Below are 27,558 nucleotides of genomic sequence, written 5' to 3' on the forward strand. Positions count from 1 at the left end.
TAATCTTGCAGCCCGTGTATTTCAATATTTTACATATTTCCGCAGCCTTTGTGAATACGTACAAAAAAGTCCCTGAACAAAAACACACCTACCTGTTTAAAGTCCGTCCACTAACATCTGAATGATGTTATTTACAAGTACCGTGTTTATTTTCATTGTTTCGGGAGAGTGGAATGAAAGGTTCTCGCTTCAAAACCGTTTGCGATCTAGCCTTTTTCATAGGATTCTTGCATCTGTTACATGCTATTTTCTCAAATCTGTTTATTTCCCTTCGAGAAAGACGTTGAAACAATTGATTTTCTGTCATTATTCAATAGACTTGGGAATTCAAGACTTTTCCATTGTTTTTGGTTTTGTAAAACTTGATAATCTCTATTTCGCAAAGAGTGCTCAACCAGAAAAAATTGATTACTGCAATGACGTAGAAGGATATACTAAAATATGTACTAAAAACACGAATCCTGTGAGTTTTAGAGCGTAAAACTGTTCTTAAAATGTTCTTATTTTCGCCATTTTGTGAGTATTTTCGGCCATTTTCCTAAGAAATCGGGTTTTATAGAGCACACAAAGCCTTAAAATGTTCTTAACTTGTTCTAAATATTTTGGCCTTCAAAGCCTTTTATGTTCTTATATACTTTGTTCTTATAAAAAAAACACGTAATTATCTAATTATCCGGACGGAATTGAAACGCTGTTTCAATGTGTATTAAAAGTAACTTTTTATTGAAGCTTTAAAGAGCCCCCCCTAATGGTTTGTGTGATGACGTGGGCCCTTTTTGGCGCGGAAATTTGTGATCTTGGATTTCAAAATGCGTGATGCGCGATTGATCAAATTCATCTTGGTGGGATGGCGAGTCGAGAGAATTTATTCGGCGTGGTGATGTGATAAGGGACTCCAGTAGGGATTTCTATTGGAAGAAGAAAATTCGAAAATAGGACGAGGAAAAACCTGAATTAAGGGAGCTAACTGTACAATATACATCAACATAACACAATGTATCATTGTGATAGAAATTAAATTCAATATCCATGAACCACCCATGCCATCTCTAGCAGCATGACACGTTTCAACAATCAATTTCTCAATACAGAACGATAATTCATAATTATCAAAAATTAAATGACCGGAAAAAGGGGGTAAACAAGTTGACCAATTCGCAATCAATATTTTTTACGATTAATTGCTGATAATTTTAACGACAATTAAATAGAATGCGAACAGTAAAACGCACGAGAAAATTTTTTAAAGCATTAATATCACGAATATTTCATGATGAGATTAAATCAGAATTTCCGACAAACCAAACGATGATACCCAAGTTGTTTGCACGTGATGGCATGATACGTGATATAGCCAAAGTTTGAGGCGTAGCCGGTGATTAACCATTTTGGGAATTTTCGTGATCGTGATTGGGCAAAGAACTTAGCGTGATTAAGGCCTTGTTAAGGCCTTGGCTTTAGAAAATCTGTCCAGGTTAGCGCATCGCTTTGAACTTTTTCATCCAGATTTGGGATGAATAATATCAAATGAGCTATTGAGCGCACTGATTGGCTAAAGCAAAACAACTGCACACAACCAACTGTCAATCATATACATCTAACAATGCATTAGAACACAAACATTAGAACCCAGTCGCTTTCACTTTCACTTTCATTTTCAAGCAAAAAGCAATTCTGTTTTGAATACTTTGGTTGAACAACCAGGTCAGATCGTCATTCAGCAGAGCGTGGTATGTGCAGAATGTAAGATCTGTTATGAGATTAGGGAGCCACTGGAAGCGTCTTTGAAATCTCTTATGGTGAAGAGAAAGGAGCATTTTTGGAGATTACAAATTGTTCGTCCGATGTTGAAAGAAAATTCATGATTCTTGGCATGGTTACGTTGTTACTATACTATCATTCAAGTGTAGTGAAAATTAATACCATATCAATTCCTTCTGGATAATGTTTGCCATTTTCGTATTCTAGTTAATATGTTATGCAACGTTCATAGAGGAAAAACACTAGATTCTATACTCTGACGTCTAGACCAGACTAGATTTAGACAGGAGATCCGTCCTGTATTTTTATAATCTGATATATACAGGACGGGTACGAGCTGTGGGGCAGATTTCTGTCTCAAAAATTTACAGTGAGAAATTCGAATTTAGCTCTGTCCTCACTTACTAAAATAAAAACCAAATTTCGAAATTTCGGAACTTGCGCTTTCTCTAAGAAAATGTGACCAGTAAAAGAATTACAAAATTTGATTGGCTATATTTTCAACCGCTATAAGGATCTGGGAAATTCAAACTCTCAGCCCAAAAACAATGGATGAGACGGACATAAAGTATCCAACAGAGCCGTATTTAGATAAATAGAAAGACCATAACATCACAAAATAATATAAATTTCAAACCCATTGAAAAATCAAATATCCAGATTTGATTTTGAAATTAGATACCTAAACTAGAAAATCTACATTAGCACATATACACCCCTGTCTCGCAGCCCCGGCAGAACTTTTTTCTCAGTTGGGATCAAAATTCCTATTGAAATCCCAATGGGAATAGAAATTATTCCTGTTCCAAGGTTTAAAAATTCAGTGGCAATAGTTTTGAAGTGCAATTCTTAAACATTGAATTTCGAATGGGGATGAAATAAAAGTTAATTTCCAAGTGGAGCTGAAATTCTAAGGTATTTTCTCACCGGGACGAAATTTTTGTCAATCTTTCCTGTAGCCGGTCTGTGACACAGGGGTATGTAAATAGAAAATCTTTTAAATTTTCATCGAAGCACTGGGACAGGGGTGTCCAGGAGGCCTTGAAATCTGAATATCAATTCACCCTATACTTATCCATCATACTCTCGTAGGATCTAGTAGGAGAGAAAGCTCAAAACTGAATGAACTATTGATAGCAATCACAATTTTAAGCTATTGATTGCTAAATTGTATGCTGACGTCAATAAAAGTAAAAAAGATTCGCAAAAAAACGTAAAAATCGTTTCATTACTCATTTAAGTGGGTAGGATTAAAATAATCAATTATCTTTTGTTTTCACCAGACAAGTTCAAATTTTGAGATTAGAACCCTTAAAACATACAATATTTTCACAAAGCCAGACAATCCAAGCTATGAATTATATTTATCTATATAGTAGAGTCTCTTTAACTTCTACAACTCGAATACCTCCTTAACTCGAACAAGTTCGCTGATCCTTTCATTAACAATGCCTAATAAACCAGTCTCTGTAACTCGAAATTTCCTTAATAACTCGAACAGAATCAGGTTCTCCCCGCGGGTTCGAGTTATGAAAACTCCACTATTACGTTTGGTTTACTACTTTTCACATTTAAGTTTTAGGATATGCGAGCTTTTTTTATAAGAATAGTCTGTTTTGGTTGACGGTGAGCATTATTTTTACTTTTCTATTGTTCTAAACAATAGGCCCATTGTTCTAACTCCGAAACCTCACCCTGATATACTTAATTTATTGTCATAAAAAATCATGTAGTGCATGCGTATCTTATCAATTCAATCATGGTGCATCAAGAAATAAAGTTTGTCGACCTAGCATACTTGGCCTATTACCGACCCATATGTTCTAAACTTCTAAATAGTCAGCTGGAAGAATCACTTACTCTTATGTCTAGGTACCAATGACCAAATTTGGAAAAATAAAGAATAGGTATTTCAAGCTCAGCTGGTGATAAGTAAAATCTTTATTTTGTTTGTGAAGTAGTGCAGATATTGGAACACCGCGAGAGCTGAAAGCGGTGTTAGGTCTTTAAGCCATTTAAAATTAATGAGAGGTTTAATAGGGTTTAATGACGACGGTTTTAAGAATAATTTCTAGAGTTAATGAAGTTTTTGAAAAAATAAATAGAAAGAAGAAAAGAAACAAAAAAGGTAGAGAAAAACAAATAAAAAAGTCATTAAGAATTATTGTTTTCAAATTTAATGAAAGATGACTGACTGACAACCTCCATTAAACTGTAATTATAGTTAAGTAATAATGACTAAATGAGTTGTGTTGATTCTATTGTTCTCTAGGTTTTTGTTAATGAGAAATGAAGCAATAAATAGAGGGTTAGTACTACGGATACGATCACATTCGATTGCGACCACTATCTAGAAAAGAACGAACGTGTCAACATACTATTATTTTAGTGATAAATTTTGATCAAAATAAAGCGATATTTTTGCGGAGAATATGACTTCCTTGACATCAGTATTGGTTATTTTGATGATTTTGACTGCTGCTGTTTTAAAGATGACAATGGCTCGATCTTGTCATGACGAGAGAGGAAAACCATTTTGCAATCGATCAAAATGTCCAAAATTATCATGCAAAGGTAAGCTTCTATAGATTTTTATGCGTTTTATTTGGGTGAGTTGAATTTAATCATTTCTTGCGAATGAGTCTTTCCGAAGCCTGGGAAAATGTATACGATAAGCAAAATAGACAAGACCAATTTTGATTATACAGTTGGCTAATACCACTGTGACTAAGTGCAACATCCATGACCTGGCGCTGTTTCTTCCAAAAAAAAAAAGGTTGAGTCGGTGATAAAAAATCCGTGATATCAAATGAAACACTTTTTTCAAATGAACCTTAACCTTTCATGTAAACCTTTGGTATCTATGTCATTAGACTTGTCCGGAAATTTCTTTTTCCTCCGAGAACATATCAATCATTTAGTGACAAAAGTCAGCGTGTCTCTGTGTGTTAAAATCGGAATAAGACCATCATCCATCCATCCATCCAATCTGCAAAATCAAATATCCTTCAAAAGGATGTGGTGGTGGACTTCCTTCCTTTCGTAATATTATTGTGGCAGGAAATTTCTTCTACCAATAAATTAGAGAAAAAGAAAATGCCAGACATCATTAATTTCAATAAGTCCTGTAGGTTACATTTCAGACGGGAGGATTCACCAAGAACTTTTATATTGATTGTCAACTTGACCGAACTGGAAACAAAATCCTTAATATTGTTTTAAATGTATATTTATTATTGAGATTGAAGCTGATCTAAGCGGCGAGCGGTTTTCATCTGATTTTATATTCCATTACCAAACTTGCGAATAAAATTGATCGCTATAAATAATCACTATTTGTAAAGATTTAATTTTCTGGTGGTCGCGAATAAACTACTTGTGGTTACTTTGAACTTTTAGTCAATCGAAAATAGAAATCAACAAACAACAATATGAAATTAAGTAGGTAAAACAACCAAATTAAGTATAATTGGCGGATCGAACAAATAGACCAGTTTGTTTTCATATAATTGGCAGACAAATTAGAGATGTTCCGTGTTCCATCCACTCTTTTCACTATAAATAATAAAACAAAAGGTCGCACTGTTTCTTCACTTTTTGACATCGCCAATTTCCAAAACGTTTTACTTGTGGTTGTAATAATTTGCTTTTTGCGTCATTCAGTACACAAGGTCACCGCCCTTTTTATGACCAAATCATTTTATTAAAAGTATTTTATTACTAAGCTCGTTAAATTACCTCTCATCATTTTCATCAAATCATCATTTTGTCCTTTCTTCACTTGTCTTTATTCGGACAATAGTAATCATTTTGCGAAAAGAGATTGTATCTTTCTTCTATCAGCGCTGCGTGTTAAATGCAGTTTTCCTCTTCACGTTCACAAGAATAAAGCGTGCGACTACAACTTTTTCCCTTTTATGGTAAGAAATATGCGAAGAAAATACAAATCTATCAACACATTCAACCTGTACTGTCTTTTGCTATAGTTCGAATTCGTCTGTAATCGGAGCAAATAGATTTCCCGTACATGTTCAGATTAGTGAGAGACCCTGCGATTTGCCGAAGATATTCTGGATTACTTCGTGACAAACTATCAACCCCATAAATAGCGGAAGCCATAAGAAAATGAAATGTACAAACCTTTTTGAGCTAATCACTCATTTTTTCGGAAAATTAAAAATCATTAATGGTAGCGACCTGTTTGTTTTTTCGAATTTTTAATAATTACTTTTCATGAGACATCGTTAGGAAAACAAAATCGAGATTGACAGGGTCACCTCATGACCAATCATTTTACCGTATATAATTATATAAAACTAAATTATTTGGAAACCTCAAAAATCAACAGGTGAATAGGTCACAAGGAGGTTGCTATACTTCAGTTTCCGTTTAAAAAAAGACGCTGTCGTCTGCTCTTATTCATTACCTATGTTTTTTCGGCCACAGTTTGTATTCTTTTTAGCGTCAACCACAAATTTATGAAAACCAAAACACTCATTACTTAACCGCTCGCTTCCGAATGCACCAACCACAGAAATCGGAAAAAAGATTATTGATTATTTTTGAGTCAAATTCGTGTTTCATAAAACAGAGAGCGGGTCAATCATTTTGGCTGTGAGTTGGCAACTAGCCTAATACTAAAATGATTTTGTAAACGGTCTTCCATTACAAGGCTATCTAACTGCGTGCGGTAAAACATTATCAAGAATAGATAAGTATTGTAAATTGCAATAAGGCATATAGTATATAGTTAGTGAAATTGTAGATGATATTGTATGTTTTCAAAAAGAGAAAAGCCGCCCGTTGACCATTTTAATTCTTTTTAATCCGCCACTAATTGGGTGGTTTCCGTAAAACGGGGACCATCAAAACGTCTAACTGGACAAATGCAATCATTTGTGATGGACACCAAAGTTGATTCAGCTCTCCTTTCCTTCTTCCATCTTAGAAATTAATACTCCCCCTTTGATCCCTCATAATCGTTTTAATTTCCTCTCTGTGACATTTGTTGCTAAGAAAGATTAAGAAAGTTTCCACCAAAACGATTCACTACCATATTTTGACGTGTGCACAATATTTCATGACTCATAATTCTGGATATAGAATCTACGCAAGCCATCTATTTTCTCTATATATCTGCAATTTTTTTCAACAGAGTGTAGATTGTTACTTTAACCAGACAAATTTCCGGCCAACAATTGATGAGCTTTTGAGCGGTCTACTAAAAATAACCTTTTTTTAACGTGCAATCTAAAGCAAGTATTTCGTAATGACATCAGAAAAAACTGTCAAACGATACTATTTTAACACGTTGATCTGAACTTGACACGGATGGTTCCCAAAATAGATGAATCAGCAGTCTGCATGTCAAAAAGTGAAAGACGCATAACTAGGGACGAAGAAAAATATACCTAGGCTTCCGAACTTACGATCCGGGGGGGGGAGGCACTCAAGGTAAACGACCGACCATACGTGCGACCCTTAAGGGTCCTTTTCCAAGCTTCCCAAAATGCACCGAAGGGTCAAAATGAACAAAGATGGGAAAGAATTTTGGGCCGTATGTTCGGTCCTTTTAGAACGACCATCAAACAATTCCAAGTCTTAAAAAATAACATTACATCTTTCAAAGTTTTACCCATTAAAATGAATGGGAACCAATTATGTATACAATTAAGAATTCTAGATTCTGTTGAATACAAGGCCAACAGTGACATATCAAGGATCTTCTCTGATTAAAATCTTTCTCATTATAGGAAACGTTGGTATAGACATGTGCGGATGTTGTGATGTGTGTCTGAAACAAGAAGGGGAAGTTTGCGGTGGCGAGAATTCCCACTTCGGTGCATGTGAACATAAAGTGTCGCATTGTATCCAATTGGAAGGTGAAAAACAAATGCATTGCCGATCATTGAAGACTGGTGAGTAATTTAATTGATTGATTATTTCTCGGTCCATTGTCCAAAGTTCTTGGGTTGGTTATAGTACTGAAAACAGATTTACATAATGTTGGTCCCGATTCACTAACAATGAGCACATATTTAACTTCGATGACATGCTACATCTTTGCTAAACGTTGAAAAAGCTAACTCTTCGCAAATTAAAAACTTGAACAGCAGTACAAAAATGAATCTTTTTTGTCTAATTTCTTTCTGCAGCAGTGGAAAATGGTGTACGAGAAGTTTTGAACCAACTGGAATATTGCAACGCTACGAAGAGTACGAAGAGTACGAATAATGATGATACATTATTATTTATCAAACATATGGAATGCGTGACTCAAAAGAAAGGACCGGGAATTTACTGCAAACGAGAAGCACATACTGAATGGAATCATTATGAGTAAGTACTTCATTATCAACGACTTTCATGTCGACAAACAATACCTACAGCTCCCCATAATCTCACGGTAAATTAAGTTATCACCATATTCTGGTGTTTATTATCCCCGCAAGAAATTACATTACAGCGAAATAATACACCATTTTGGCTTCCAGTGCAATAAAGAATCTTAAATATATCAAGTATAACCCCAGTATAACACCAGTAATGATAAACAAACTCGTATCTCTTTGTTTTAGCTGTTGTATCCACATCAATGGCTGCAGTAATCCAAATGAAGAAATATATGAACCTGTCCACTCTGAACTCAACCTTGCATCTATGGTGTCTACATATCGTGAACAGAAACGATTCAGCAAGCAACTAGCCAGGAAGTTCATCAAAGCATCTCTGCAAAACAAGAAATTCAGGATGAAGTTGCAACTGTGGAGACAAAAACGACAAAATTATTAGATAGATTCATTTGGATTAGAGTCGCATGAATGTACGTGGATCTGAGTGTGAATACCTCAAAATACGAATGCCATTAAGAATGTTATAAGTGTTCATTCGTTTTATAAACAAGTACTCCGATATGGTGGAGATTGTTTCGAAGGCAATCTTGAAAAGTTGTGATACGAGTCCAGACGTTTTACAAGCACTCCTGTAAGACTCATGGCGAGGTCTTTCCAAAATAGTTTACGATTATGTTTTGGGAGCTTTGAATCGAATGTTGGTACTCAACAAAACTTACTGAATAACATATTCTGAAATCTTGGGGAGACTTGAGGGTTAAATCAACATTTTTCTTTCTTTAAGTTACATAAAGGAGAAAATTTCTTTTTGACATAGCATGACTTCGTTGCAGAAGTAAGCTTAGGTTTTATATATTATCAATTCTAGGGTAGATTTTTGACTTGTAAATAATTTTACCAACAAAAGAATATTAAGAGAGGAAATAATTATATTGTAAATAAAAATGAAGAAGGAAAATAAAGAAAATATTGTGCATAAGAAGTAGAAAAAATATTATTCTCGATATCTTTCCTTAGGTAAATATAACCTGTCTTTCCCAAGCTATTAATAAAGTTCTAGGTGCTAGCTGTTTAATAAAGACCTGTATTAGACGAATTTTACTACATTGTGTTCTTTTAAAATCGCCCCTTTGTCGCTTCTCACTTGGGACGAACAAATTTTTCCATTGGGAGGGGGTCCCACCGATTCTCCCATCGAGTTTGGGAGAAGGGGGTATTTAAAAATCCATTTCCGTTTTTGTCTATTTGGAATGACAGATTTCACGTGTATCAAAAGGTCAACCAATAAATTCAAATCATTTCTTCAGCTGTCATTAATGTTTTATGCAGATAAGAAAGACATTAAAAAGTCATAATCGTCTATCATTTGTTGTCAATTTCCAAGGGCGGAAAATTAATTTTGAATTACCTAATATTAATTTCCTGCCGATTGAATACGGACCGAATATAAACCCAAGCTAATTCGAACTGTTTTTGGAATTTTCAAACGTATTCTCAGTTGTTATATAGATTTTTAAAGGAGGCACAGCAGACAAAGTAGAATCAACAAAAGAATTTTCCAAAATTTGTACTTGCCAGGAGCAAGGGAGGGAGAAAGCCGTTATATCTTTTGCTAACAAATGGCAAATGAGAAATAGCAGGAGATACGTTAAGTCATGGAATTGTACAGTTTTTTAAGCGGACTAGTCAAACAGAGCCTGTCAAATTTCTGTGTCGATTTATTGACTAGGGTGCAACCAGGGAACCTGTAAAATGTTCTTTTTTTCTGAAGTCTATTAGATTTTTTTATTGAAGGGTCTAGACTATGTTATGTTATCTTCCGTTACAGTGATAGTCTAGGTGAGAAAATATAACACGCTCGGAGTTTACAGCACCGTTTATGGCGTTTAGACGGAAATGGAAATCGGCGGTAGAGTGTTGAAAACTGGCAATCTCTATCGGCTGTAAACTTCTTCCGGCAAAAAAACCCTTTTGTGAATTTTCTACGGCTTTGGACTTATTTCTTAGATGGTGATTTGTCTTAGACTATAGCATAGTCTAAGAGTGCCCCCCGGATCTCTCCTCATTTTTGTAAACGATGAAAAAAAAACAATGAGAAGGCAAACACCTTTTAAGAGAAATAACCTAATAGATAATCTGAAGATGCACTAAACAGAAAATAAAGCAGACTTTAGGCAATTAATCAATCAAATTGCAATTCTTTATTTAGAGTAATAAGGCGCAATTTGGTAAATTAATTTGCTACGATTATAACCTGCATTAGTTATGTTTTCATTTTTCATGATTTTGATAATGAGAGCGCATTTACATCACACCACATTTACAATGTTTCGGAAAAACAACTTTTTGGGTGGTCATATCTAGCTTCTTACATAAGCCCGTTCATCAATACTCTAAAATAATTTTGGATTTCACTCAAAGAAGTCAAGGATTTCCAAATAAGAAATGTAACGACTAGTAATTATCTAGTATCTTGGTAGAGAAGAAAACCTATTTGTTGTTACCTTTTACATTATTTCATATTTAGTCTAAAAAGGGCTAAAAAAGAGCTCTCTACATAGGATTTTTGTCTGAGACTTTCCACACCGCCAAATTTATCCCTGTCAACTTTGATACATATCTCGTTTAAAAATACGACTTTGAGTAAATCATTTCCTTTGGCACAATCCTCGTTTGTAGATTGCGAGGTTACATTGGGAAGAATTTGAAGTACCAAAGTTTTTCTTTTTTTCGATCAATAACCTTTCACCTCCTACAAAAAAAATTGGATTAAAATTAGATTAATCATCGGTCGCTTGATCGTAGGTCAATATTCTTTGTCATGTGAGCAAAATCGTTAATTTTTAGCAAAACCTAAATAAATTTAAAGCTTTTGAAATCGAAGATCGACCAGTTGGGCAAGCTCGGTACAAACTCAGACAATAGATGTACGTAATAAACGTGTATACAAACAGAAAATGATAAATGTGAAACAACCTGAAGAAGAAGTAGAGGAAGATGAAGCATCGGTCGAGTTGTTTTTCTTCATCTGAACTTACATCCCCTTCTCACAGACCCAGTTCGATTTTCTCAGCCAGTGGGGGTAAAAGTAACAGGCTAAAACTCGGTGGGGATTAATATTCTCTTATTTTTCATGGCTGGGGATTTAAACTTCATTCATCCAAGTCAGAAATTTCAGTGGGGATGGAAAGAATAGCATGATATCTTGCAGTGAGGATTGGTTCATTTGATTTTTTTCAGTGGTGACAAAAATTGGATTGTGAGAAGGGGGTGTGAACTTGTCGCTGTTGTCGTGTTCAGCTTTAGTATAATTTGATATAGCTTTAATATCAGGCTTCACACGTCAATTTTCAATTTATTTTCCTATGCCGAAAAAAAAGATAAACAAAACAAATCATGAATTTACAAATCAAATCTGCAATATGCACTTTGCTACTTTGTTAAAAAGCAAAGAGAACGAGCTAGATGTAGCCTGGGAATCCATGCTATGATTTCATCTTTGATAAACTGATGGCGAAATGTATAGCATTGTACGGGCTGAGAGTTTGAATTTCTCAGATCCTAATAACGGTTGAAAACATAGCCAATCATAGTCAATCAATTTTGTTATTCTTTTACTGGTCACACTTTCTTAGAGAAAGCGCAACTTTCGAAATTTGGTTTTTATTTTAGTAAGTGAGGACAGCGCTAAATTCGAATTTCCCACTGTAAAAAGCAAAGAAATATTAGGAAAAAGTCCAATGAAAATCTGCAAAAGAACGGTGATTTCAGGCATTTCCGTCCAGAAAGTTTTTTTTTCTCAAAATTCGAAAGTTTTGGGTATTGCTAGTACACACTTTGTGGCAAATATCAGAAAAAAATAATAGTGAAATCCCGAGAAAATGCCAAAAACCGGTTTTCTTCTTTCGAATCAAAAATTGGGCATCACCATTTTGCATCACTGTGCAAAAAATCGAACGAACGAACGAACGAACGAACGAACGAACGAACGAACGAACGAACGAACGAACGAACGAACGAACGAACGAACGAACGAACGAACGAACGAACGAACGAACGAACGAACGAACGAACGAACGAACGAACGAACGAACGAACGAACGAACGAACGAACGAACGAACGAACGAACGAACGAACGAACGAACGAACGAACGAACGAACGAACGAACGAACGAACGAACGAACGAACGAACGAACGAACGAACGAACGAACGAACGAACGAACGAACGAACGAACGAACGAACGAACGAACGAACGAACGAACGAACGAACGAACGAACGAACGAACGAACGAACGAACGAACGAACGAACGAACGAACGAACGAACGAACGAACGAACGAACGAACGAACGAACGAACGAACGAACGAACGAACGAACGAACGAACGAACGAACGAACGAACGAACGAACGAACGAACGAACGAACGAACGAACGAACGAACGAACGAACGAACGAACGAACGAACGAACGAACGAACGAACGAACGAACGAACGAACGAACGAACGAACGAACGAACGAACGAACGAACGAACGAACGAACGAACGAACGAACGAACGAACGAACGAACGAACGAACGAACGAACGAATTTGAAGGACCTCCGAGGTAGGTCCAAAAGTCGGGAATCAGCAGGGCCTGTCTGAACAATTTAAATTACTTTTTAAAGAAAAGGCTCGAATTTATGAGTTTTAAGGCCGGTGAAAATCATCTACGTGATAAATACAGGACCTGAAATCGCAAAACATATATAAACTGACTTTTATCCTTATATTGTATCTCTATATTATTTCATTAGCTGATTGCCAACACCTTTCATGCCAAGAAAAATCTACATATTGTTCCCTTGCCGTTTTTTGGGTTGCATTCAAAATCTTGGAATATGCGATTTGCGAAGATTAAATTTCCGTAAAATATAAAAGGCTTTTACCGGTTTGTCATTTATAAATTCGATAACATTGAATTGTATATATCTTCCCTCCTAGCTTTCCCCTACCTTGTTTAAGTAACGTTCTATAAATAAATACGAAGACGACCATGATTGATCCTTGTCTCTTTCCGACAGTAATCTTATTTCGTGGTGGTTTCTAAAAGAAATAAATTGCATTCAATCAATTTTCTTGGTTAGTATTAAGACATAGACTTCACCCGGAAAAATATGACACCTATAAAATAGAAAATTGAGATATATTGCAATTTTTCTGTCGCCATCATGATTATTTTGTGGACAGTTAGGTTTCAAACATGTCCGTCATTAAGTGATTGAAGGTTAGAAAGGCGTCGTCTTATTTTTCTGAAGCATTTAAGGTTTCGCTTGGTTTGACTAAGAAGAAAAATAAGCATGCAGGGTTTAGACAGAAATCAATTAATGATTTTCCCGAATTTTCCTTATTACATTGCCCATGAGCTAAAGGCCGATTTTTTATGTTTTTGGCTCAACGACCTTATTGGAGATACTATGAAATTTCCAAATTTTATGTAGTATAAAGATTTCCATGTTACCAAGTTCATAAAGTATGCAATTGGCCAATTTCGTTTCAAGTCGATTTTTGAAAGAAACGAAAGTTTGTTTTCATTAGATTTAGCTCGTTCAGTCGAAAACATTATGGGGTCGTTTGTAAAGCTCTAGTTTCTAAGACGGCCCATTTTTCGTCCTGCCTATTCTAATTGTGAATTAAGGTGAGCATAAAGTGGGCTGTCTAAAGTCAATGCATTGCCCACTTTTGACGTCAATGCAATGTCTTCTTTCAACCTTTTTGAAGCAAAGAATTAAACTGCCTACTTTGTTCCCGCTTTGTGCCTACTTACAATTAGAATATGCAGGGCAAAAGGTGAGCCGTCTAAGCTAAGCTAAGTTTGGTCATCTGGACCTACGTTTTGGCCCCGTTATTAACCCTAAAAATGCTCATTCACGCATTTTTGTGCTGACGTCTGCAATATTTAAATAATTTTAGAGATCTAGAAAGTACAAACGTGTATGTCGTAACCTTGAATAATTTGGGATATTTGGGCCCAGCGTTGACCAATGTTATACGATCTGACCTTGCTAACATAGAACGGTGTTAAGATTTCAAGACTTTCAAGTAAAATTTTGTTTTTAGTTTACAGAGATGAAATCACCAAAAAGGCCCTGTACAGCGCAAACAAAAGTGTAAACAAAATAATTAGGTTGTTCCAAATAGTATGGACAATGATTTAAATGGTCATATATGATTTTCTTTACCTTGTCAAAAAGGAAAAATGTATTTTATGAACAGGAAAAAAGTCTGTCAACGTTAGGGTCACGGTGTTATGGTAATTAAGGAGATGTTTTTTCCGCTAAAACAACAAAACTTTTGTCATATATTGCGTGATTATCAATGATCATTATGGGGTGGTCCGGGGTGGTCCAAAATGGATGGAAACTAGCACGAACTATGATGTTAGACTGAGTGAGGTCTATTGTACACGCTCGCAAACTATTTAAGTATTGTTATAAGATAACTTTCGAATCTAGGCCATAAACTGATGATCAGTTTTTAATCAACGAAATTTGGGCTACCAGGAAAAAAACACGTGTCCGAAAAATCGAAACTTCCAGGGGTAGATATTTGAAAAAGAACATATCCTCCACTCTCAATGAACGAACTTTTTTCTGGAAATAGCCCAATGATCCCCGAATTATTCAATTGTATGTCTGTAGACCCTGAAAAAAAGCATAGCGATCGATGTAGATTGGAAGATGATTTGTCACAAGGAAAATAGTTAGAATTTAGGTAATCTTTTGAGTCATTTTGCTGAAAGATATTTTACTAAAATGTTGGTTACTGTTGTTTTCAATGTACAAATCCTCCGTTACTACGGTGCAGATCCAAAGCACGTTCGGGACTTCGTTGATGTTTCGATGCAAAATTACCGAATTCGCCATCATTTGAAGGCGAATAACAACGAAAAACGCGTTTGAAATTCGTGTGTAAACGTTCCGAAGAAATCTGTCCCGTTTTTAAACTTTTCCAATATTCTTTTGCAGTGTCTTCTTTTTCTTTAATGAGGTCATCGTGATAAGCTTCACGTGTCTTTTTGACGCGTTGTCGAATCTTATCCAAATCTTTGACGACCAGTTTCTTTTCCTTTTTAGAATACGTAAATTTTGGAAGCTTCACTTTAGTCATTGGAAGTCGATGTCGTGGTGTCCAACCGTCGCGTTTTTCTAATGTCGGTGATAAGGTGCCACCACTTCGGGCGGAGCTTGTCGATTGCACAGAGCACGGACTAGGCGATTTAGATGGACTTCCAGGACACGGGGATACAGAGCGAGGAGAACATTCTATATTGAGTTCTGGCTTTTCACTTGCAGCAGCATCCGTGGTAGGTACAGGCTGTGGCGAGGTGGGTTTAGAAGTTTTCTTCAATTTGAAGACGAATTTCTTATGAGAATCATCATTCGCCACAGAAGTGTTCAACTCTGTTTTTTTATCACGCGGCATGGCACGAACGACTGTTTTCTTCATCTTCTTTTTTCCGTTATTGTTATCATCGACTATAAAGTTCAAAGGCTGAGCGTAAGGGGAGTCTTTCCCTTTACTGGCGTGTGAGAATTCTTTCCATGTTTTACGTAATTCTTTATCAGTAAGTCCAAAGACACGAGCACCAGCAATGTAATGACCAACAACATGCGGAGAGCGTTTAGCTTTGCTCGCGTAGTAATGCTCGATTTCTTTCAAGGAATGTTTCATGGCAAATTTTGTAATGACAGAAAAGAAGATGCTTTGGCGACGTTTGCCTTGTTTCACCAATACATTATCTTCTTGAGCCTCTGAAATAAAAAGGATATCGATTGAAGTTGATATGAATGAAAAGTTTGTACTGAGTACTCTCGGGTACCTAATAGCCGTCCCCCCCCGCTAATTAATTTTTCGAAAATTTTCCACCCAGGACATTCTTATTCAAACCCCCCCCCGCTTATTAATTTTTGGGAAAATGTTTTTGAAAGTTCCCTTTTTTGTCTTAATTCTGCTGTATTAGCCTCCTTTTCAAACATTTTCCACCCAGGACATTTTTATTCCAACCCCCCCCCGCTTATTAAATTTTGAGATTTTTTCCAACCCCCCTGCTTATTCCAACCCCCCCGGCTATTAGGTACCCGAGAGTAGTCCAAATAACATGCCAAGGGTCTAGAAGTGATGATAAACCAAGGGTCTAAAAGTAATGCTAAATACCCATCGATAATGCAATCAACGTCTTAAAGATTCAAATGCTTGTTTGAAGGGATATCATGGATTTGGTAAATATTGCCTCCATACTATGTTAAAATGAGATTTAGGTATAAAGGATGTCATTTGAAGAATACTATCACAACTCACCTTTGATTTGTAGGCTCATGCTGGTCATCATGTAAAGAAATTCTTCGAAATCAATTTCACCGTTCCCATCACGATCAAGCTCTTCCAAAATCTCTTTGATCTCATCCAATATTAATCCAGATTCTAAATCTCTCATGCTGTAATACAGTTCGTTGGCATCTATACTTCCACCACCATCTCTGTCAACCATGTCAAAGACTTGACGAAAAGCAGCAATTTGCGTGGCCGTCAACTCTTGGTATGGATCAAATTGATTAATACCCGCAATGAAGGTTGAATAACGGCTTCGGCATCTTTGTCTCCCTGAATTTTGAAAATAAGAATAAAAGATATCGTTGGCGAGAATAAATCTTTTTTTTATTCCTCTCCCGGCCCATGCTGCATCAACGAAGAAAATCTGAAATCAAAGTTTTGAGAATAACTCTGTAACACTTTTTGCCGAAAGTTTTAATCATATTATCTACACGATGATTGAAATCTCAGAAAATTAAATTGTTTACTTTCTGGAAGTCATATATCTCAAAACTAAAATTTTAGAAAAGATCTGCATGTTTTGAAAATCTCAAACCTTTCAAGTGACGAGAAAAGCCCATTTTGAATAGAATCTTCGATATGCTGAGAAGAAAATAAAGCAAAAAATATACATAAACTTAGATACTTAAGATCGGATTACAAACCTTCGCCGGAATACCCAGGAGGATATTGGGGATGATTGACAGGCATATCAGCAATCGTCACACGTCGCTGCTTCGGAGCCTCATGATCGTTCCCCGATCTTGGTTTAAAATTCGCTGGCTCGTGAAAAATCTCAATATCATAATCCCTTCCATCGAGATTTTCCTTCTGTGTTTCCTCATCTCCGCAGCATTGTAACATTTGCAAATGTTCTGGTGAGCTCAATATATCAAGAACCATGGTGGCTGAAGCTGCTAAACTATGTATCAAGTGTGAAATGAAAACACATGTAAACAAAAAGACGAAAACATTTTCTTTTTGGTCATTTTTGACCAGCGACGGCCAACAGTCGCAAAACGAAACGAAACTAAAAACAAAAAATGAGAACGTTAGAATATTTTTCTTGGAAAACTCTTATAGAACTTTGCAACGTCTTCACTTTGAATTGACGTCAAAAACGTCAAAAGATAGAAAAGTACCTCAAACATTTATTTTGTTGCATTGGTTGCATTACAATAATAGTCTACTAGACGTCACTCTCGTTTTTGTTCGCAGCCTAAATAGTAGACAGATTTTCTTTCAATGTTTAAATTTATTTTAGACCAAGAGAAAGTTTAATTCGGGGTTAAAACGGCACTGTGACAGTGTTTTAGAGGAAATATGACTTCCAGCTTTTAGCCGTAACTTTCAAGTGGGCAACTAACTGGGGATGGAGAGAGTCAAGCTTGCTATTGTGGCCCTTCTGTATTTCAAGACCATAAGCTAAAAGGAAAGAAATTTTGCATAGTCAAGTAGATTTGTAGTTATTTACACATTTATTGGTATTGACTATACAATTAATAAATAATACTTTGTTCCAATTTAAAACAATATTGAAAAATAACAAATTTGAATTTATTAAAAACAAGTTGCCTATTGATAAGCAACATTAACATCGCTGGAGTGCCAAAGACGAATTAAATTCAGGAAATTCGATTCTCACAAAAAACGAATAAAGTAAAAGCAAATGAAAGTTAAAAACTTAAAAGCTGGAGACAGTAGATACTGGAAAAAAACTAGTGAATGATGTATGTATGAGTGTATTTATTGGTCAAAACAACCAGTAGGTCTAATGAACTTTGAAAACAGCCTTGCTCAAAGACGATCAACTATGAGTAGCATAAGCAAGTTTCTCCCCTGCGTCTTGATCAACCAACAAAAAAGATCTTAATCCCATTTCAAATCTTCTTTTTGTAAGGTATATTGTAATTTACGGACTTTTTTCAGCAGGTCCAAGTTCGTGTTACCTTTCGTTTCTGATCTTGCAGTAGATGTTTTCGTTGGCGCTCGTATAGTGGTCACGACTTCAATTTCTTGTGGCCCCAGTCTTAATTTACCACTGCTCGTATGTTGTTTGGACGCTGCGGTGGGTGCAACCTTACTTTGGGGTGAAGACTTGAGCACTTCACGAATCATGGATATTTGTTTACCTTTCGATTCTAATTTATTATAAATCAGAGAAAGTTCTTTTTCGTCACTTTGTCGTAAAAGTTCGTTTTCTTCAACTTCGATCCGTTCTGAAAGTTGACGATGTTCCCTAAAATTAACGAATGACTGACTGAGTAAAAAATGCATTAAAAATTGAATGAATTAGTGAGTAAGCGGAATGAAAAGATGAATGAATAAATTTAAGAGGGTGTTAGCGGAAACTAAATTTTCCATCAACTTTTAAAATTCACATATGGATGCGGAGGTTTAGTTTTCCTTTTTGTGTAGAAATGTCCATCAAAAAATGGAGATCAAAATAAAATCGAATTTTCCTGAAAGCATTTGTAGACCTTCTACATGATTAATGGAAAAATTAAATTGTCTAGCAGTTAACATGCATTGGATCGAATTTTGGGGAAGTTGTTCTTACTCGACAAGTTCTTCAAACTCTTCGCTGAGAGTACGTAATAAGAATTCCAGTTCAGACGTGCTTTTTGGTGATCTGGGCGTTCGAGGTGTCGGCCTTTTGCTTCTTGCAGACGAAGTGTTCGGTTTCTTGGCGTGATTAGCGCTCTCACAAAGTCTACTGTGTGATTTCATCATCGAAAGAACGTTCTGAACGTTTGCACCGACCGAGTGAGAACGAGACGTAGACTAAAAGAGAAGCATGATAGATAATAACTGGAAAATATGCGATTAAGGTTGTTAGTTTGTACTTTTTTCGTTTTTTTTATTATCTGCGATTGATTAAAAGTAGAGCATTGAATCCTCAATTCTTACATGACGTCTAATGACATGAACCACTAGCGAAAAGTACTTTTTTAGTTAAATTTGATGTTTTGACTACAATATCATTAGAGGTCATGCAGCTCTTTATGTTTCTGTCTTCATATTATATAACCAAAGCCAATTAAGAAATAAAAATGCATAACGAAAAGAAGTGAGGGCTGGCTACCGGTGAACAAAAACTTTCGATACCTGGCCAACGACGAAAGGGATATTGTTAAGGTCGAGTAGGTAATGGTTATTAGGACTAGTAGAAGGACCCGTCGATTGGCACCGTGGTGAACGCGGAGTCGTCGAGGACGAAGAACTTGTGGTCGGTGCTTTTGCGATGATCTGAAAGAAAAAGTAACATGTTGGAAAAAGTAGAAACTTTTGCTCAGGTACTAAAAGGAGGATGAAAGGGTTTTTGCTGTTTTTTTCAATGAATATTTTGCACAAAGGGGTCACTTTTGTGACAACTAAAACACGACTTTGACACGCTATCTTACATCGCTATGGCTATGTCGATTGCTTAACAATTTTCAAAATCATGGCTGCAAGCGTTTTAAGATCTGGATTTGAACCCTGTTTCGTTCGATTAATCCAATGAAAAGTTCAATACACAGGTTGCAAAATTAAAGTCTGAAGACAAATCACACTTTTACTCGAAATTTTTATGTGCTTGTTACATGACATTTATTTCTTCTTGGTTCGAATTTATTGACATAAATAAAGTTATCAGCTGTAAGTTGCAAAGCAAGTAATATGAGAATAAAATCACGTGAACTTTTTCGAGTAATCACATGTTTTGACTGCATTGATATAATTTTGTAACCCGTGTATTGACAGAAGATTTCACACCTTTTTCTTCCGTTTCTTTTTGACAGTCTTCGTTGGTTTCAAGCCGGTGTTCGTTGTTGCCCCTGGATCTTTGTGGTCGATGAGATTTGCCTGCGCCACAACTTGTTCTAGCTAGAAAGTAAATATAATAAACAACTTGGATGACACTTTCAAAAAGGTCCACAGCAATAAGAAATGACACGCTATTCTTTTTAAGAAAAAAAGTATTAACGATTTAAATTTTTACCTCATAAGCCTTATCTTCCAACAATTTTCGACAGTGGCTTTCCTCTCGAATCTTCTCTTCTAATTGACGAATTTTGTTCTGTATGAAAAAAGAAGCCAATGCTCGACAGAATGTGCAGGTTACTGAAAAAAACCTTTTCGAAATCGACCAAGTTGGTAAAGAGCTAAAACGTGCTTTCGCAGAGCCGTGACTAATTTAAAATTGTTTCATGCTTTTTACTAATATTTTCGAAAAGCGATGGCAACATCTAAAAAAACCTAAGGGGAACAGAAATTGTCAGAAAGGGGTAGTAAGAAAAAAGAGCCATTCGGGAAGGTATGGGATTGACACGAACCATTCCCTTTCTTGTCAGAGATAGTCAGAATATTAAAATAATTGTCCGTACTTTTTTCACTTTCAAAGAAGTAATCTGCCCTAACTACAATGTATTTCCTATTGTAAGGAAATTTAAAATATTGTTTGAGTGGAAGGCTGTCAAAAGGCACAGTACTTTTTAGGGTTGAAAAGCTAGAATCCTTTATGAGGTTCCAAGGTTTGGGGATTCCAAGGTTTGGAGATAGAAAGAAGGGGTATCAAACCCCCTCCACACTATGATCTAGACGAGCTACTTTATCTCAAACCAATTAAATTTCCACAATACATTAAATGAAAAAAATATGTTTACCTCAGCTTGTGACTGGGAAGCTGTCAATTTCAAATGTTCTTTTTCAAGACCGTTCAGTTTCTCAAGTGCTGGTGACTCCTGGACAGCACTCAATTGGATCCTTCTAGCTGGTGACCTGAGTAGTAGAAAGATCAATGTCATTTCAGATGAAAATATTAATATGTATGTTGTGAAATGTGGCAATATGCCGAGCCCCGGGATTCTTGGAGAAAAAATATCGTTAACAACATGCACTTTTAGTATACTTAATTTTCTTTTTACTTGGAGATCTGTATAATTTTTCCCCAAAATTTATGAGATCGAGGGAGCTTAATTACACAGGCTGGTTGATTGAAATACATTTGTTAACGCTTTCTTGATGTGAATAAAGATTTTGGAGCTTTTTTCAGTTTTTTTTTGGAACTTTGTTCAAAAATATTTCACAGATAACACCTTATAAAGTTTTCATCGGGACTAAATTTCGTGAATAACACTCAATTTTTCAAAATCCACAAAATAAAAGCTAAACGGCGATTTGTCATCAAAAGTAGCCAACCAAAATTCCTAATAAAGTAAAACCTGGCAACAACAGTGGATTGTCGTGGAGATCTGATAAGATGGCACGATCATTTGTCGCCGGCGGTGAATGAAATGTCCTTCTGTTGTTCGGGGTGGTGGGTGTAGAAAGGGGCGGTTTCGTATTTCCAGCTGTTGTTGTTTGGGTTTGCATCATTTTACGCATGTAGTCGAGTTGTTTTTCCAATGTTTCACAACGGTGCTGCGCATTTTCAAGCTGGTTCCCAAGTTCTATTAAAATAAAGTAATGTAATTATAGTTTCCTCCCCCCAACAAAATTTTTCTGGCGGGAGAACTTTTTAACAGAAAGTCTTCTGTCACATTTGGAGTTTTTTTTGGCAGATGTTCTTTTTCCTGGAAAATCAGTTATCTTTTGTAGAAGTGTAGAAGTGTGAATGATAATTGATACATTTTTGTGTACAATGTAAATGTTAAAGGTGCATAAAAATTAATTGCCCGGAAAAGAGGGGGGGGGCGGGAAGAAAAATTTCAACATTTCTCGGGTGGGAAAATACAAAAGGCGTGGGAAAAGGATTTTGTTCATTTTTAGGGGGTGGGATAAGTATCATATATTTATCAGTCTTAAATTTCTGGGGGGACTGACCCAGGAGGAAACTTACATCAAAGGGGAGGCGTATATAAGATTTGCAAGTAAGTTTTAAAAAACACTACAGTGGAGTCTCGCTAATTCGAACTTTTATTATTAGAATGTTTCTTTAATTCGAAATAATTTTCCATCACCGTTAAAAGGTGGAACGCTAGAAATGTGCTTTCTATAATTTGAATTCTTCTGTAATTCGAACAAATTAGACTTCTCGTTGTTCGACATCTAGTGAGAGCTCACTGGAGTTCCCATTAACCACTTTCCCCAAAGAGTTCATTGGGCATAGTAAGTAATTTATAAAACTAATATTATAGCTTTAATCAATAACTCAATCACCTAGCCTAGTGTTGTTATTCAGTCGGTCTCTCCTCGTTTCTTTATAAAACAGGTAATGAAGATTTCGCCGTTTGATTGTCCAATCTAAGATTTTTATGCCTGATTTAGAGCATTGTAGGCCGTGGAAGCAATGAATTCACGATTTTTAAAGAGACTGGTTTCAACTGATTTTGTTATTAAAATGGATTATGATTAATATACATTGAATGGCAATCTGTATGTATTGCATGGAAACAAAGTGATGACTAATTAATATATCTTGAAGAGAGAAAAATGACAAAACTATTCAAGTTATTATTCAAAAAATTGATTTTGCCATTTTATTGTGAATGGTTCATTGAATTCTCGATGAATTTCTATGTTTATTTGCTTTATCGAAGGGATATTTTTATACATTACTGAAAAACTTTTCAAGCTTTGTTGGTCAAACAATTTTTTTTCTTCAAATTGACCATTATAAGAACGAATAAAGTAAAACTTAACAAAAACCATTTGGAGTTGAAAAAGAAAGAAACAATTGGGGAAAAAACGAGATGCAATTAACAGCATTCGTATTTTTCTTGCTATTCTTTGGAAAGAAGTTTCTTGAAGCCGGTAAACTATTCAACTTGATAGCAGAGGGAAAGAGCATCGATTATACACCTTACAAATCAATCGAGGAGGCACCATCTCAAAGATGCATTAGTATTTGTTCATTGGATCCCAAATGTTTTTCGTTCGACTATAAGCCTGCCACGAGGTACTACAATTGTAATTTCTACGATGTTCTCTTTCGTACTTATCAGAATCAATCGAGAGCACTGAGAACTCAGCCAGGAACAAAGTATTATTCAGTGGATTTTCCCCAGGATTGTGCTCAATGGTACACATTAGGATACAGAAACGATGGAGTGTATCAGGTTATTATCTTGGGGAAATATAAACGAAAGGTTTATTGTTTGATGGAACAAGCTGGCGGCGGTTGGATGGCCTTTCAGCGTCGATTTGATGGTAGTGTAAAATTCTTAGACCGAACCTGGTCCGAGTTCAAACATGGCTTTGGGAATCCGGAAGGCGAGTATTATCTTGGTAATGAGTTGTTACATTTGTTGACAACGTCAGAACACCACGACTACCTTGTACGAGGCACCGATTTCTTCGGTGTCACAAAAAGGAAAATAATCCACAAAGTCAGAATCGAAAGTGAAAGTATGAAGTACCAGATCAATTATGAAGAAGAAGATATTGATTCAACCTTCTCTACCGTAGATTATGGTCGTTTGATGAGAGGAATGAAATTCACTACCATTGATTCTGATAATGATGTAGCAGGTCATAATTGCGCGGCTAGAGGGTACGGTGCTTGGTGGCATGAAAAATGTCACCGTGTAGCAATGAACGGACCCTACAAAAACTACCACGGTTACACGACAAAAGGGATCATATGGAAATCGTTTGATGAGAATAATGTTGGCTATAAAAACTTGAAAGAAAGCCTCTTGTTGGTACGACCTTCATCATTCCAATGGTGACACGTGATGCAGTTGGAAAGCAGACGCTACATGGTCAAACTGACATCGTCAAAAAAAAAAGTCGTTCCATACGCACCCGTACAATGAGCAAATTTTATCGAAACAGATTTCGTTGTAACAATGTGAAAATATTTTTGAAAGTTTTTATTTCTAATTCGAAGGTTGAAGTAAACATTCCAATTTTAATTTGTTTAATTTATTAACTTATATGTTCAACACCACATTTTACGAGATTGTAATGAAACAGTAGACCTGAAAAATGCACTCCAATAAATGAATTGAATTACTATGTTTGTCTCTTTTGTTACTTTAAAAATCAAAACTGATTTCTCCGGACTCGTAATAGGCAAAAATCCCTTTGGGGAATCTTTGAAAATATTTCTTGCCACGAATTGTTCCCTTAAAGGAGCCGAAACTAGGTTAGAGTTTGAATTCGGTAAATTTAAATAATATTAAGGCGCAAAAAAAAAAAGAAAAGCTCTTTCGTCCCAGAATCAAGAATCTCAGTCAAATGCGAAAATATCCTCTATCAAATAAATCAATCCTTCTATACATCTTAAGTGAAAAATTAAATAACAGAAGCTGCTTTTGGTTCATTTTTTGAAATTTATTTTCTAAACGTTTTGGCCTCAACAGAATACACGCTTTTTTTATAAGAATGGTGTAAATCCATTTCATCATGGATATTCTTAACTTTTTTGGGAAAATCATCTTAAGATATTCTTACAGCATTCTTAGGTTAGGATCCGAATTTAGACTAGATTTAGCATTTAGTACATACGTCTCAAGGCCCCCTCTCAAGCATAAAATGACTTTTAAACTTGTAAATTTTACAGCTAGCTAATTTTCATTACAACGAAATTTTTTATTGATGATGGTACTCTGTTGAGGCCGAAACGTTTAGAAAATAAATTTTAAAAAATGAACCTAAAGCAGCTTAAATTGTTAATTAATTTTCTAGTCATCTAGTTGTTTCAAGTTTGTTTACCGACTGTCATATATCCATTCTAGCTTAAAAGAGGATGGGAAGTAAGATCTGAAAATGGTTTTCACCTTCTGTATGGCTGCCATGCTTTGAACTACAAGGGCTGCCAACTGTTGACGTGGTGGAAAGGTCATGTTTTTGTTTCAATAATTCTTTGTACTCTGTTGTTTCCACTGTCAAACTCTTCAAATTGTTTTCGGCTTTTGCACGGTCCACCTCCAACGCACCTATCTTGTCTTGCAAATTTTGTAATGCCTGCATGACGGCTGTAACATATAGAATATAAGGATTTGTTTACTACTAAGGCTTTTATCAGTGAGAGTCATATTCTTTCTTTTTATTAAAAATAATACAGAAGTTTTCAAAAAGCAATTAATGAATACCCTGGAATACCTAAAAATTAAATTGAAAATACGCAAAGGTTAGCCAAAAACCAGCAGAATATTTCAAATGACAACTTATCCAGTTTTCTCTCTTATAACAGTGTAGCATCTAAGTAACGTTTTTAAAATGCTGTCAGGTTTACCAATCAAAACACGAAAAATTTGACACTCAAACTCCGAAAATGAATCTTTAAACTCTTAATGAAACAATACCTTTTGATTTACTCTCGTGTTGTGCATTAGCCTTCAAAGAACGAGCGCGAAGTGAACTGTAACTGTTAGGTTTAATACTGGCGTAAGAGCTACGACATGAACCCAAAGAAGTGTAAGGTGATTCAATAGAGCGTGCATCATTGGTGTAGACGGGATGCTTTTGTTGATAAGGTACTCTCATGATACTCTCAAAAGATTTCTGCTGCGTTGAACTGTATAGTTCCTCGATTTTTGCAGGACTTTGATCCTGAAAAAAATATAAAAAGAAATTGATATATCATATATATCCTCAAAGGTAAACAAAGGCTTACAGGAAAACTTTTTAATAATTCTCTAAGTATTATTACATAGCCCATTTTACGCTCACTTCTAATGATTGATTCAATTCATAAAGTTATCTTTTGAAACTATATTTGCCAGGTGTTGAAACTAAGTTGTTCAGGGATTTGTCTTGTACGAGTGGGTCTGGTACTTACATTTTGAGAACGTTGCATTGTTTATCATTTATTTCTCTTGATGTGCTTTACTTTTTTTTTTAAGTCTAAAGAAAGAAATTAAGAAAATTAGTTAATATCGAAATCCGAATTTATTAAAGAATTGATCGAAGAATGATATACTTTTATATACCTGCTTCCAATGTTTGAAAAGAAAACCTTATTTTTGATCCCGCGATTGGTTCTAAAATCGCTCAATTATGATTGGAATCTTAACTTGGTAAGTACACTCAATAAATTAGACACCCAAGAAGACTGATTGGAGTGAAAAGGTTGAGAAAGAATAATACGAGGGTTGTTAATTTACAATATTTTACAAAAAAAGGAGATGATGTTAATCTAATGATAAAAACAACACTCAGTACAATAATTGATTTCGGTAAACATATACGTCACCTAATACATGAGAACTGTGCCATGTCAACAGAAACAAATTGTTCTATGGAAGGGACCTTCACGTCAACAGTATTGTGTTTTGGACCAAATATTTTGATTTGCCGTAAGTGTGTATCACGCCCATTTTGGTGGTTACCTAACACAGCAATTTGTATCATGAAAGTTTTGATATTTTGATTGTCTTTACACAGTTCTGTATTGATCCAGCCACTTGGCTCATCCAGTTCCAATAACTCAAACTGTTGAAGATCATGGGGATCGTTGCCAACCCGGATGGAGATTTTGTTTGGTGTGTAACTTTCATCCTGTTTATACTCAGTATAAATACTTATGTAACTGATAATTGTTCTCTTCGGGAATTGTATATTGATGAGGTGTGGCTGCGGCCCATCTGATTGCCAGTATGTCGTCAAGTCATTATCACGAAGCTGGTTGACGCCTGATCCAACTTTGCAAGATGACAAGGACCAAACTGCATTTTGTCCAATCTCCCGGACTCGGAGAGCTGTTTCCTCTGGGAATACATCTTCAACTTGAATATACTTTTTTGATTTAGTGTCACTCATTGTTACTTAGGGTACATCATCTCTGTGTCAGATTAAAACCAATATTCTAACAAAAAATGTTCAAATATACCAGATCCTGAGTACGGGTAGCACCACTTAGAGCAGCCTAGAGGGTTGATAGTTTTCTATACAACTTTTTTGTTCCTCAATATCTCTTCTCTAGTTTACGGAATGAAGACAACTAAAAATAACGTTTTAAGGGGCTTTTTTATTTCAGAGGGTCTGGAGTAGAGGGTCCTAATGGGTCCAGGTAACATTAAATACACTGGAAAAGCTGTTTTCATGTCAGTAAGGTCATATCTTTTGATATAGCCAAGAAAAAGACTTGAAACTCGGCAGCTCAAAAGGTAGGACAACAATTTTAGAAAAAAAAGTTCAAAAATATTTCCAGAGATTAAA

General features: G+C 35.7%; 3 protein-coding genes and 1 pseudogene across 3 annotated transcripts; 1 reads left to right on the top strand and 3 right to left on the bottom strand.

Moving 5' to 3' along the window:
• Positions 1 to 4,089: 4,089 nt before the first annotated feature.
• LOC136799677 (uncharacterized) lies at positions 4,090 to 9,098 on the top strand. Its single transcript, XM_067056392.1, has 4 exons — positions 4,090 to 4,335; positions 7,515 to 7,679; positions 7,917 to 8,100; positions 8,340 to 9,098. The coding sequence occupies exons 1-4, from the start codon at positions 4,194 to 4,196 to the stop codon at positions 8,551 to 8,553; spliced, it is 705 nt and encodes a 234-aa protein (XP_066912493.1). The 5' UTR covers positions 4,090 to 4,193; the 3' UTR covers positions 8,554 to 9,098.
• Positions 9,099 to 14,860: 5,762 nt separating this feature from the next.
• On the bottom strand, positions 14,861 to 17,526 carry LOC136799680 (uncharacterized). Its single transcript, XM_067056395.1, has 3 exons — positions 17,136 to 17,526; positions 16,459 to 16,761; positions 14,861 to 15,911 (listed from the first exon to the last, which is right to left on the bottom strand). Exons 1-3 carry the CDS (start codon positions 17,371 to 17,373, stop codon positions 14,932 to 14,934), a joined length of 1,521 nt encoding a protein of 506 aa, XP_066912496.1. The 5' UTR covers positions 17,374 to 17,526; the 3' UTR covers positions 14,861 to 14,931.
• A 666-nt stretch (positions 17,527 to 18,192) lies between these two features.
• LOC136799678 (centrosomal protein of 57 kDa-like) lies at positions 18,193 to 26,246 on the bottom strand. Its single transcript, XM_067056393.1, has 10 exons — positions 26,180 to 26,246; positions 25,704 to 25,950; positions 25,176 to 25,373; positions 21,680 to 21,902; positions 21,117 to 21,231; positions 20,453 to 20,530; positions 20,227 to 20,337; positions 19,579 to 19,719; positions 19,031 to 19,254; positions 18,193 to 18,709 (listed from the first exon to the last, which is right to left on the bottom strand). Exons 1-10 carry the CDS (start codon positions 26,195 to 26,197, stop codon positions 18,340 to 18,342), a joined length of 1,725 nt encoding a protein of 574 aa, XP_066912494.1. The 5' UTR covers positions 26,198 to 26,246; the 3' UTR covers positions 18,193 to 18,339.
• A 246-nt stretch (positions 26,247 to 26,492) lies between these two features.
• LOC136799681 (anaphase-promoting complex subunit 10 pseudogene) lies at positions 26,493 to 27,246 on the bottom strand (annotated as a pseudogene).
• Between the last annotated feature and the right edge of the window lie 312 nt (positions 27,247 to 27,558).

The sequence above is a fragment of the Clytia hemisphaerica genome, unplaced genomic scaffold, assembly GCF_902728285.1.
Source record: "Clytia hemisphaerica strain Z4C2 unplaced genomic scaffold, Clytia hemisphaerica genome assembly, whole genome shotgun sequence".
In the NCBI taxonomy this organism is placed as follows: Eukaryota; Metazoa; Cnidaria; class Hydrozoa; order Leptothecata; family Clytiidae; genus Clytia; species Clytia hemisphaerica.

Bases quoted from the DNA above. Each gene is read 5' to 3' on its own strand.
- LOC136799677 (XM_067056392.1), top strand. From the start codon at position 4,194: ATGACTTCCTTGACATCAGTATTGGTTATTTTGATGATTTTGACTGCT. The intron at 7,680-7,916 runs GTGAGTAATTTA...TTCTTTCTGCAG, and splicing joins TTGCCGATCATTGAAGACTG to CAGTGGAAAATGGTGTACGA. The intron at 8,101-8,339 runs GTAAGTACTTCA...TCTTTGTTTTAG, and splicing joins ACTGAATGGAATCATTATGA to CTGTTGTATCCACATCAATG.
- LOC136799680 (XM_067056395.1), bottom strand. From the start codon at position 17,373: ATGGTTCTTGATATATTGAGCTCACCAGAACATTTGCAAATGTTACAA. The intron at 16,762-17,135 runs GTTTGTAATCCG...TTCAAAATTCAG, and splicing joins TCCTGGGTATTCCGGCGAAG to GGAGACAAAGATGCCGAAGC. The intron at 15,912-16,458 runs GTGAGTTGTGAT...TTTTTATTTCAG, and splicing joins CATGAGCCTACAAATCAAAG to AGGCTCAAGAAGATAATGTA.
- LOC136799678 (XM_067056393.1), bottom strand. The intron at 21,232-21,679 runs GCCAGGTTTTAC...TCTACTACTCAG, and splicing joins CACGACAATCCACTGTTGTT to GTCACCAGCTAGAAGGATCC. The intron at 20,338-20,452 runs GTAAAAATTTAA...TTTACTTTCTAG, and splicing joins TGGAAGATAAGGCTTATGAG to CTAGAACAAGTTGTGGCGCA.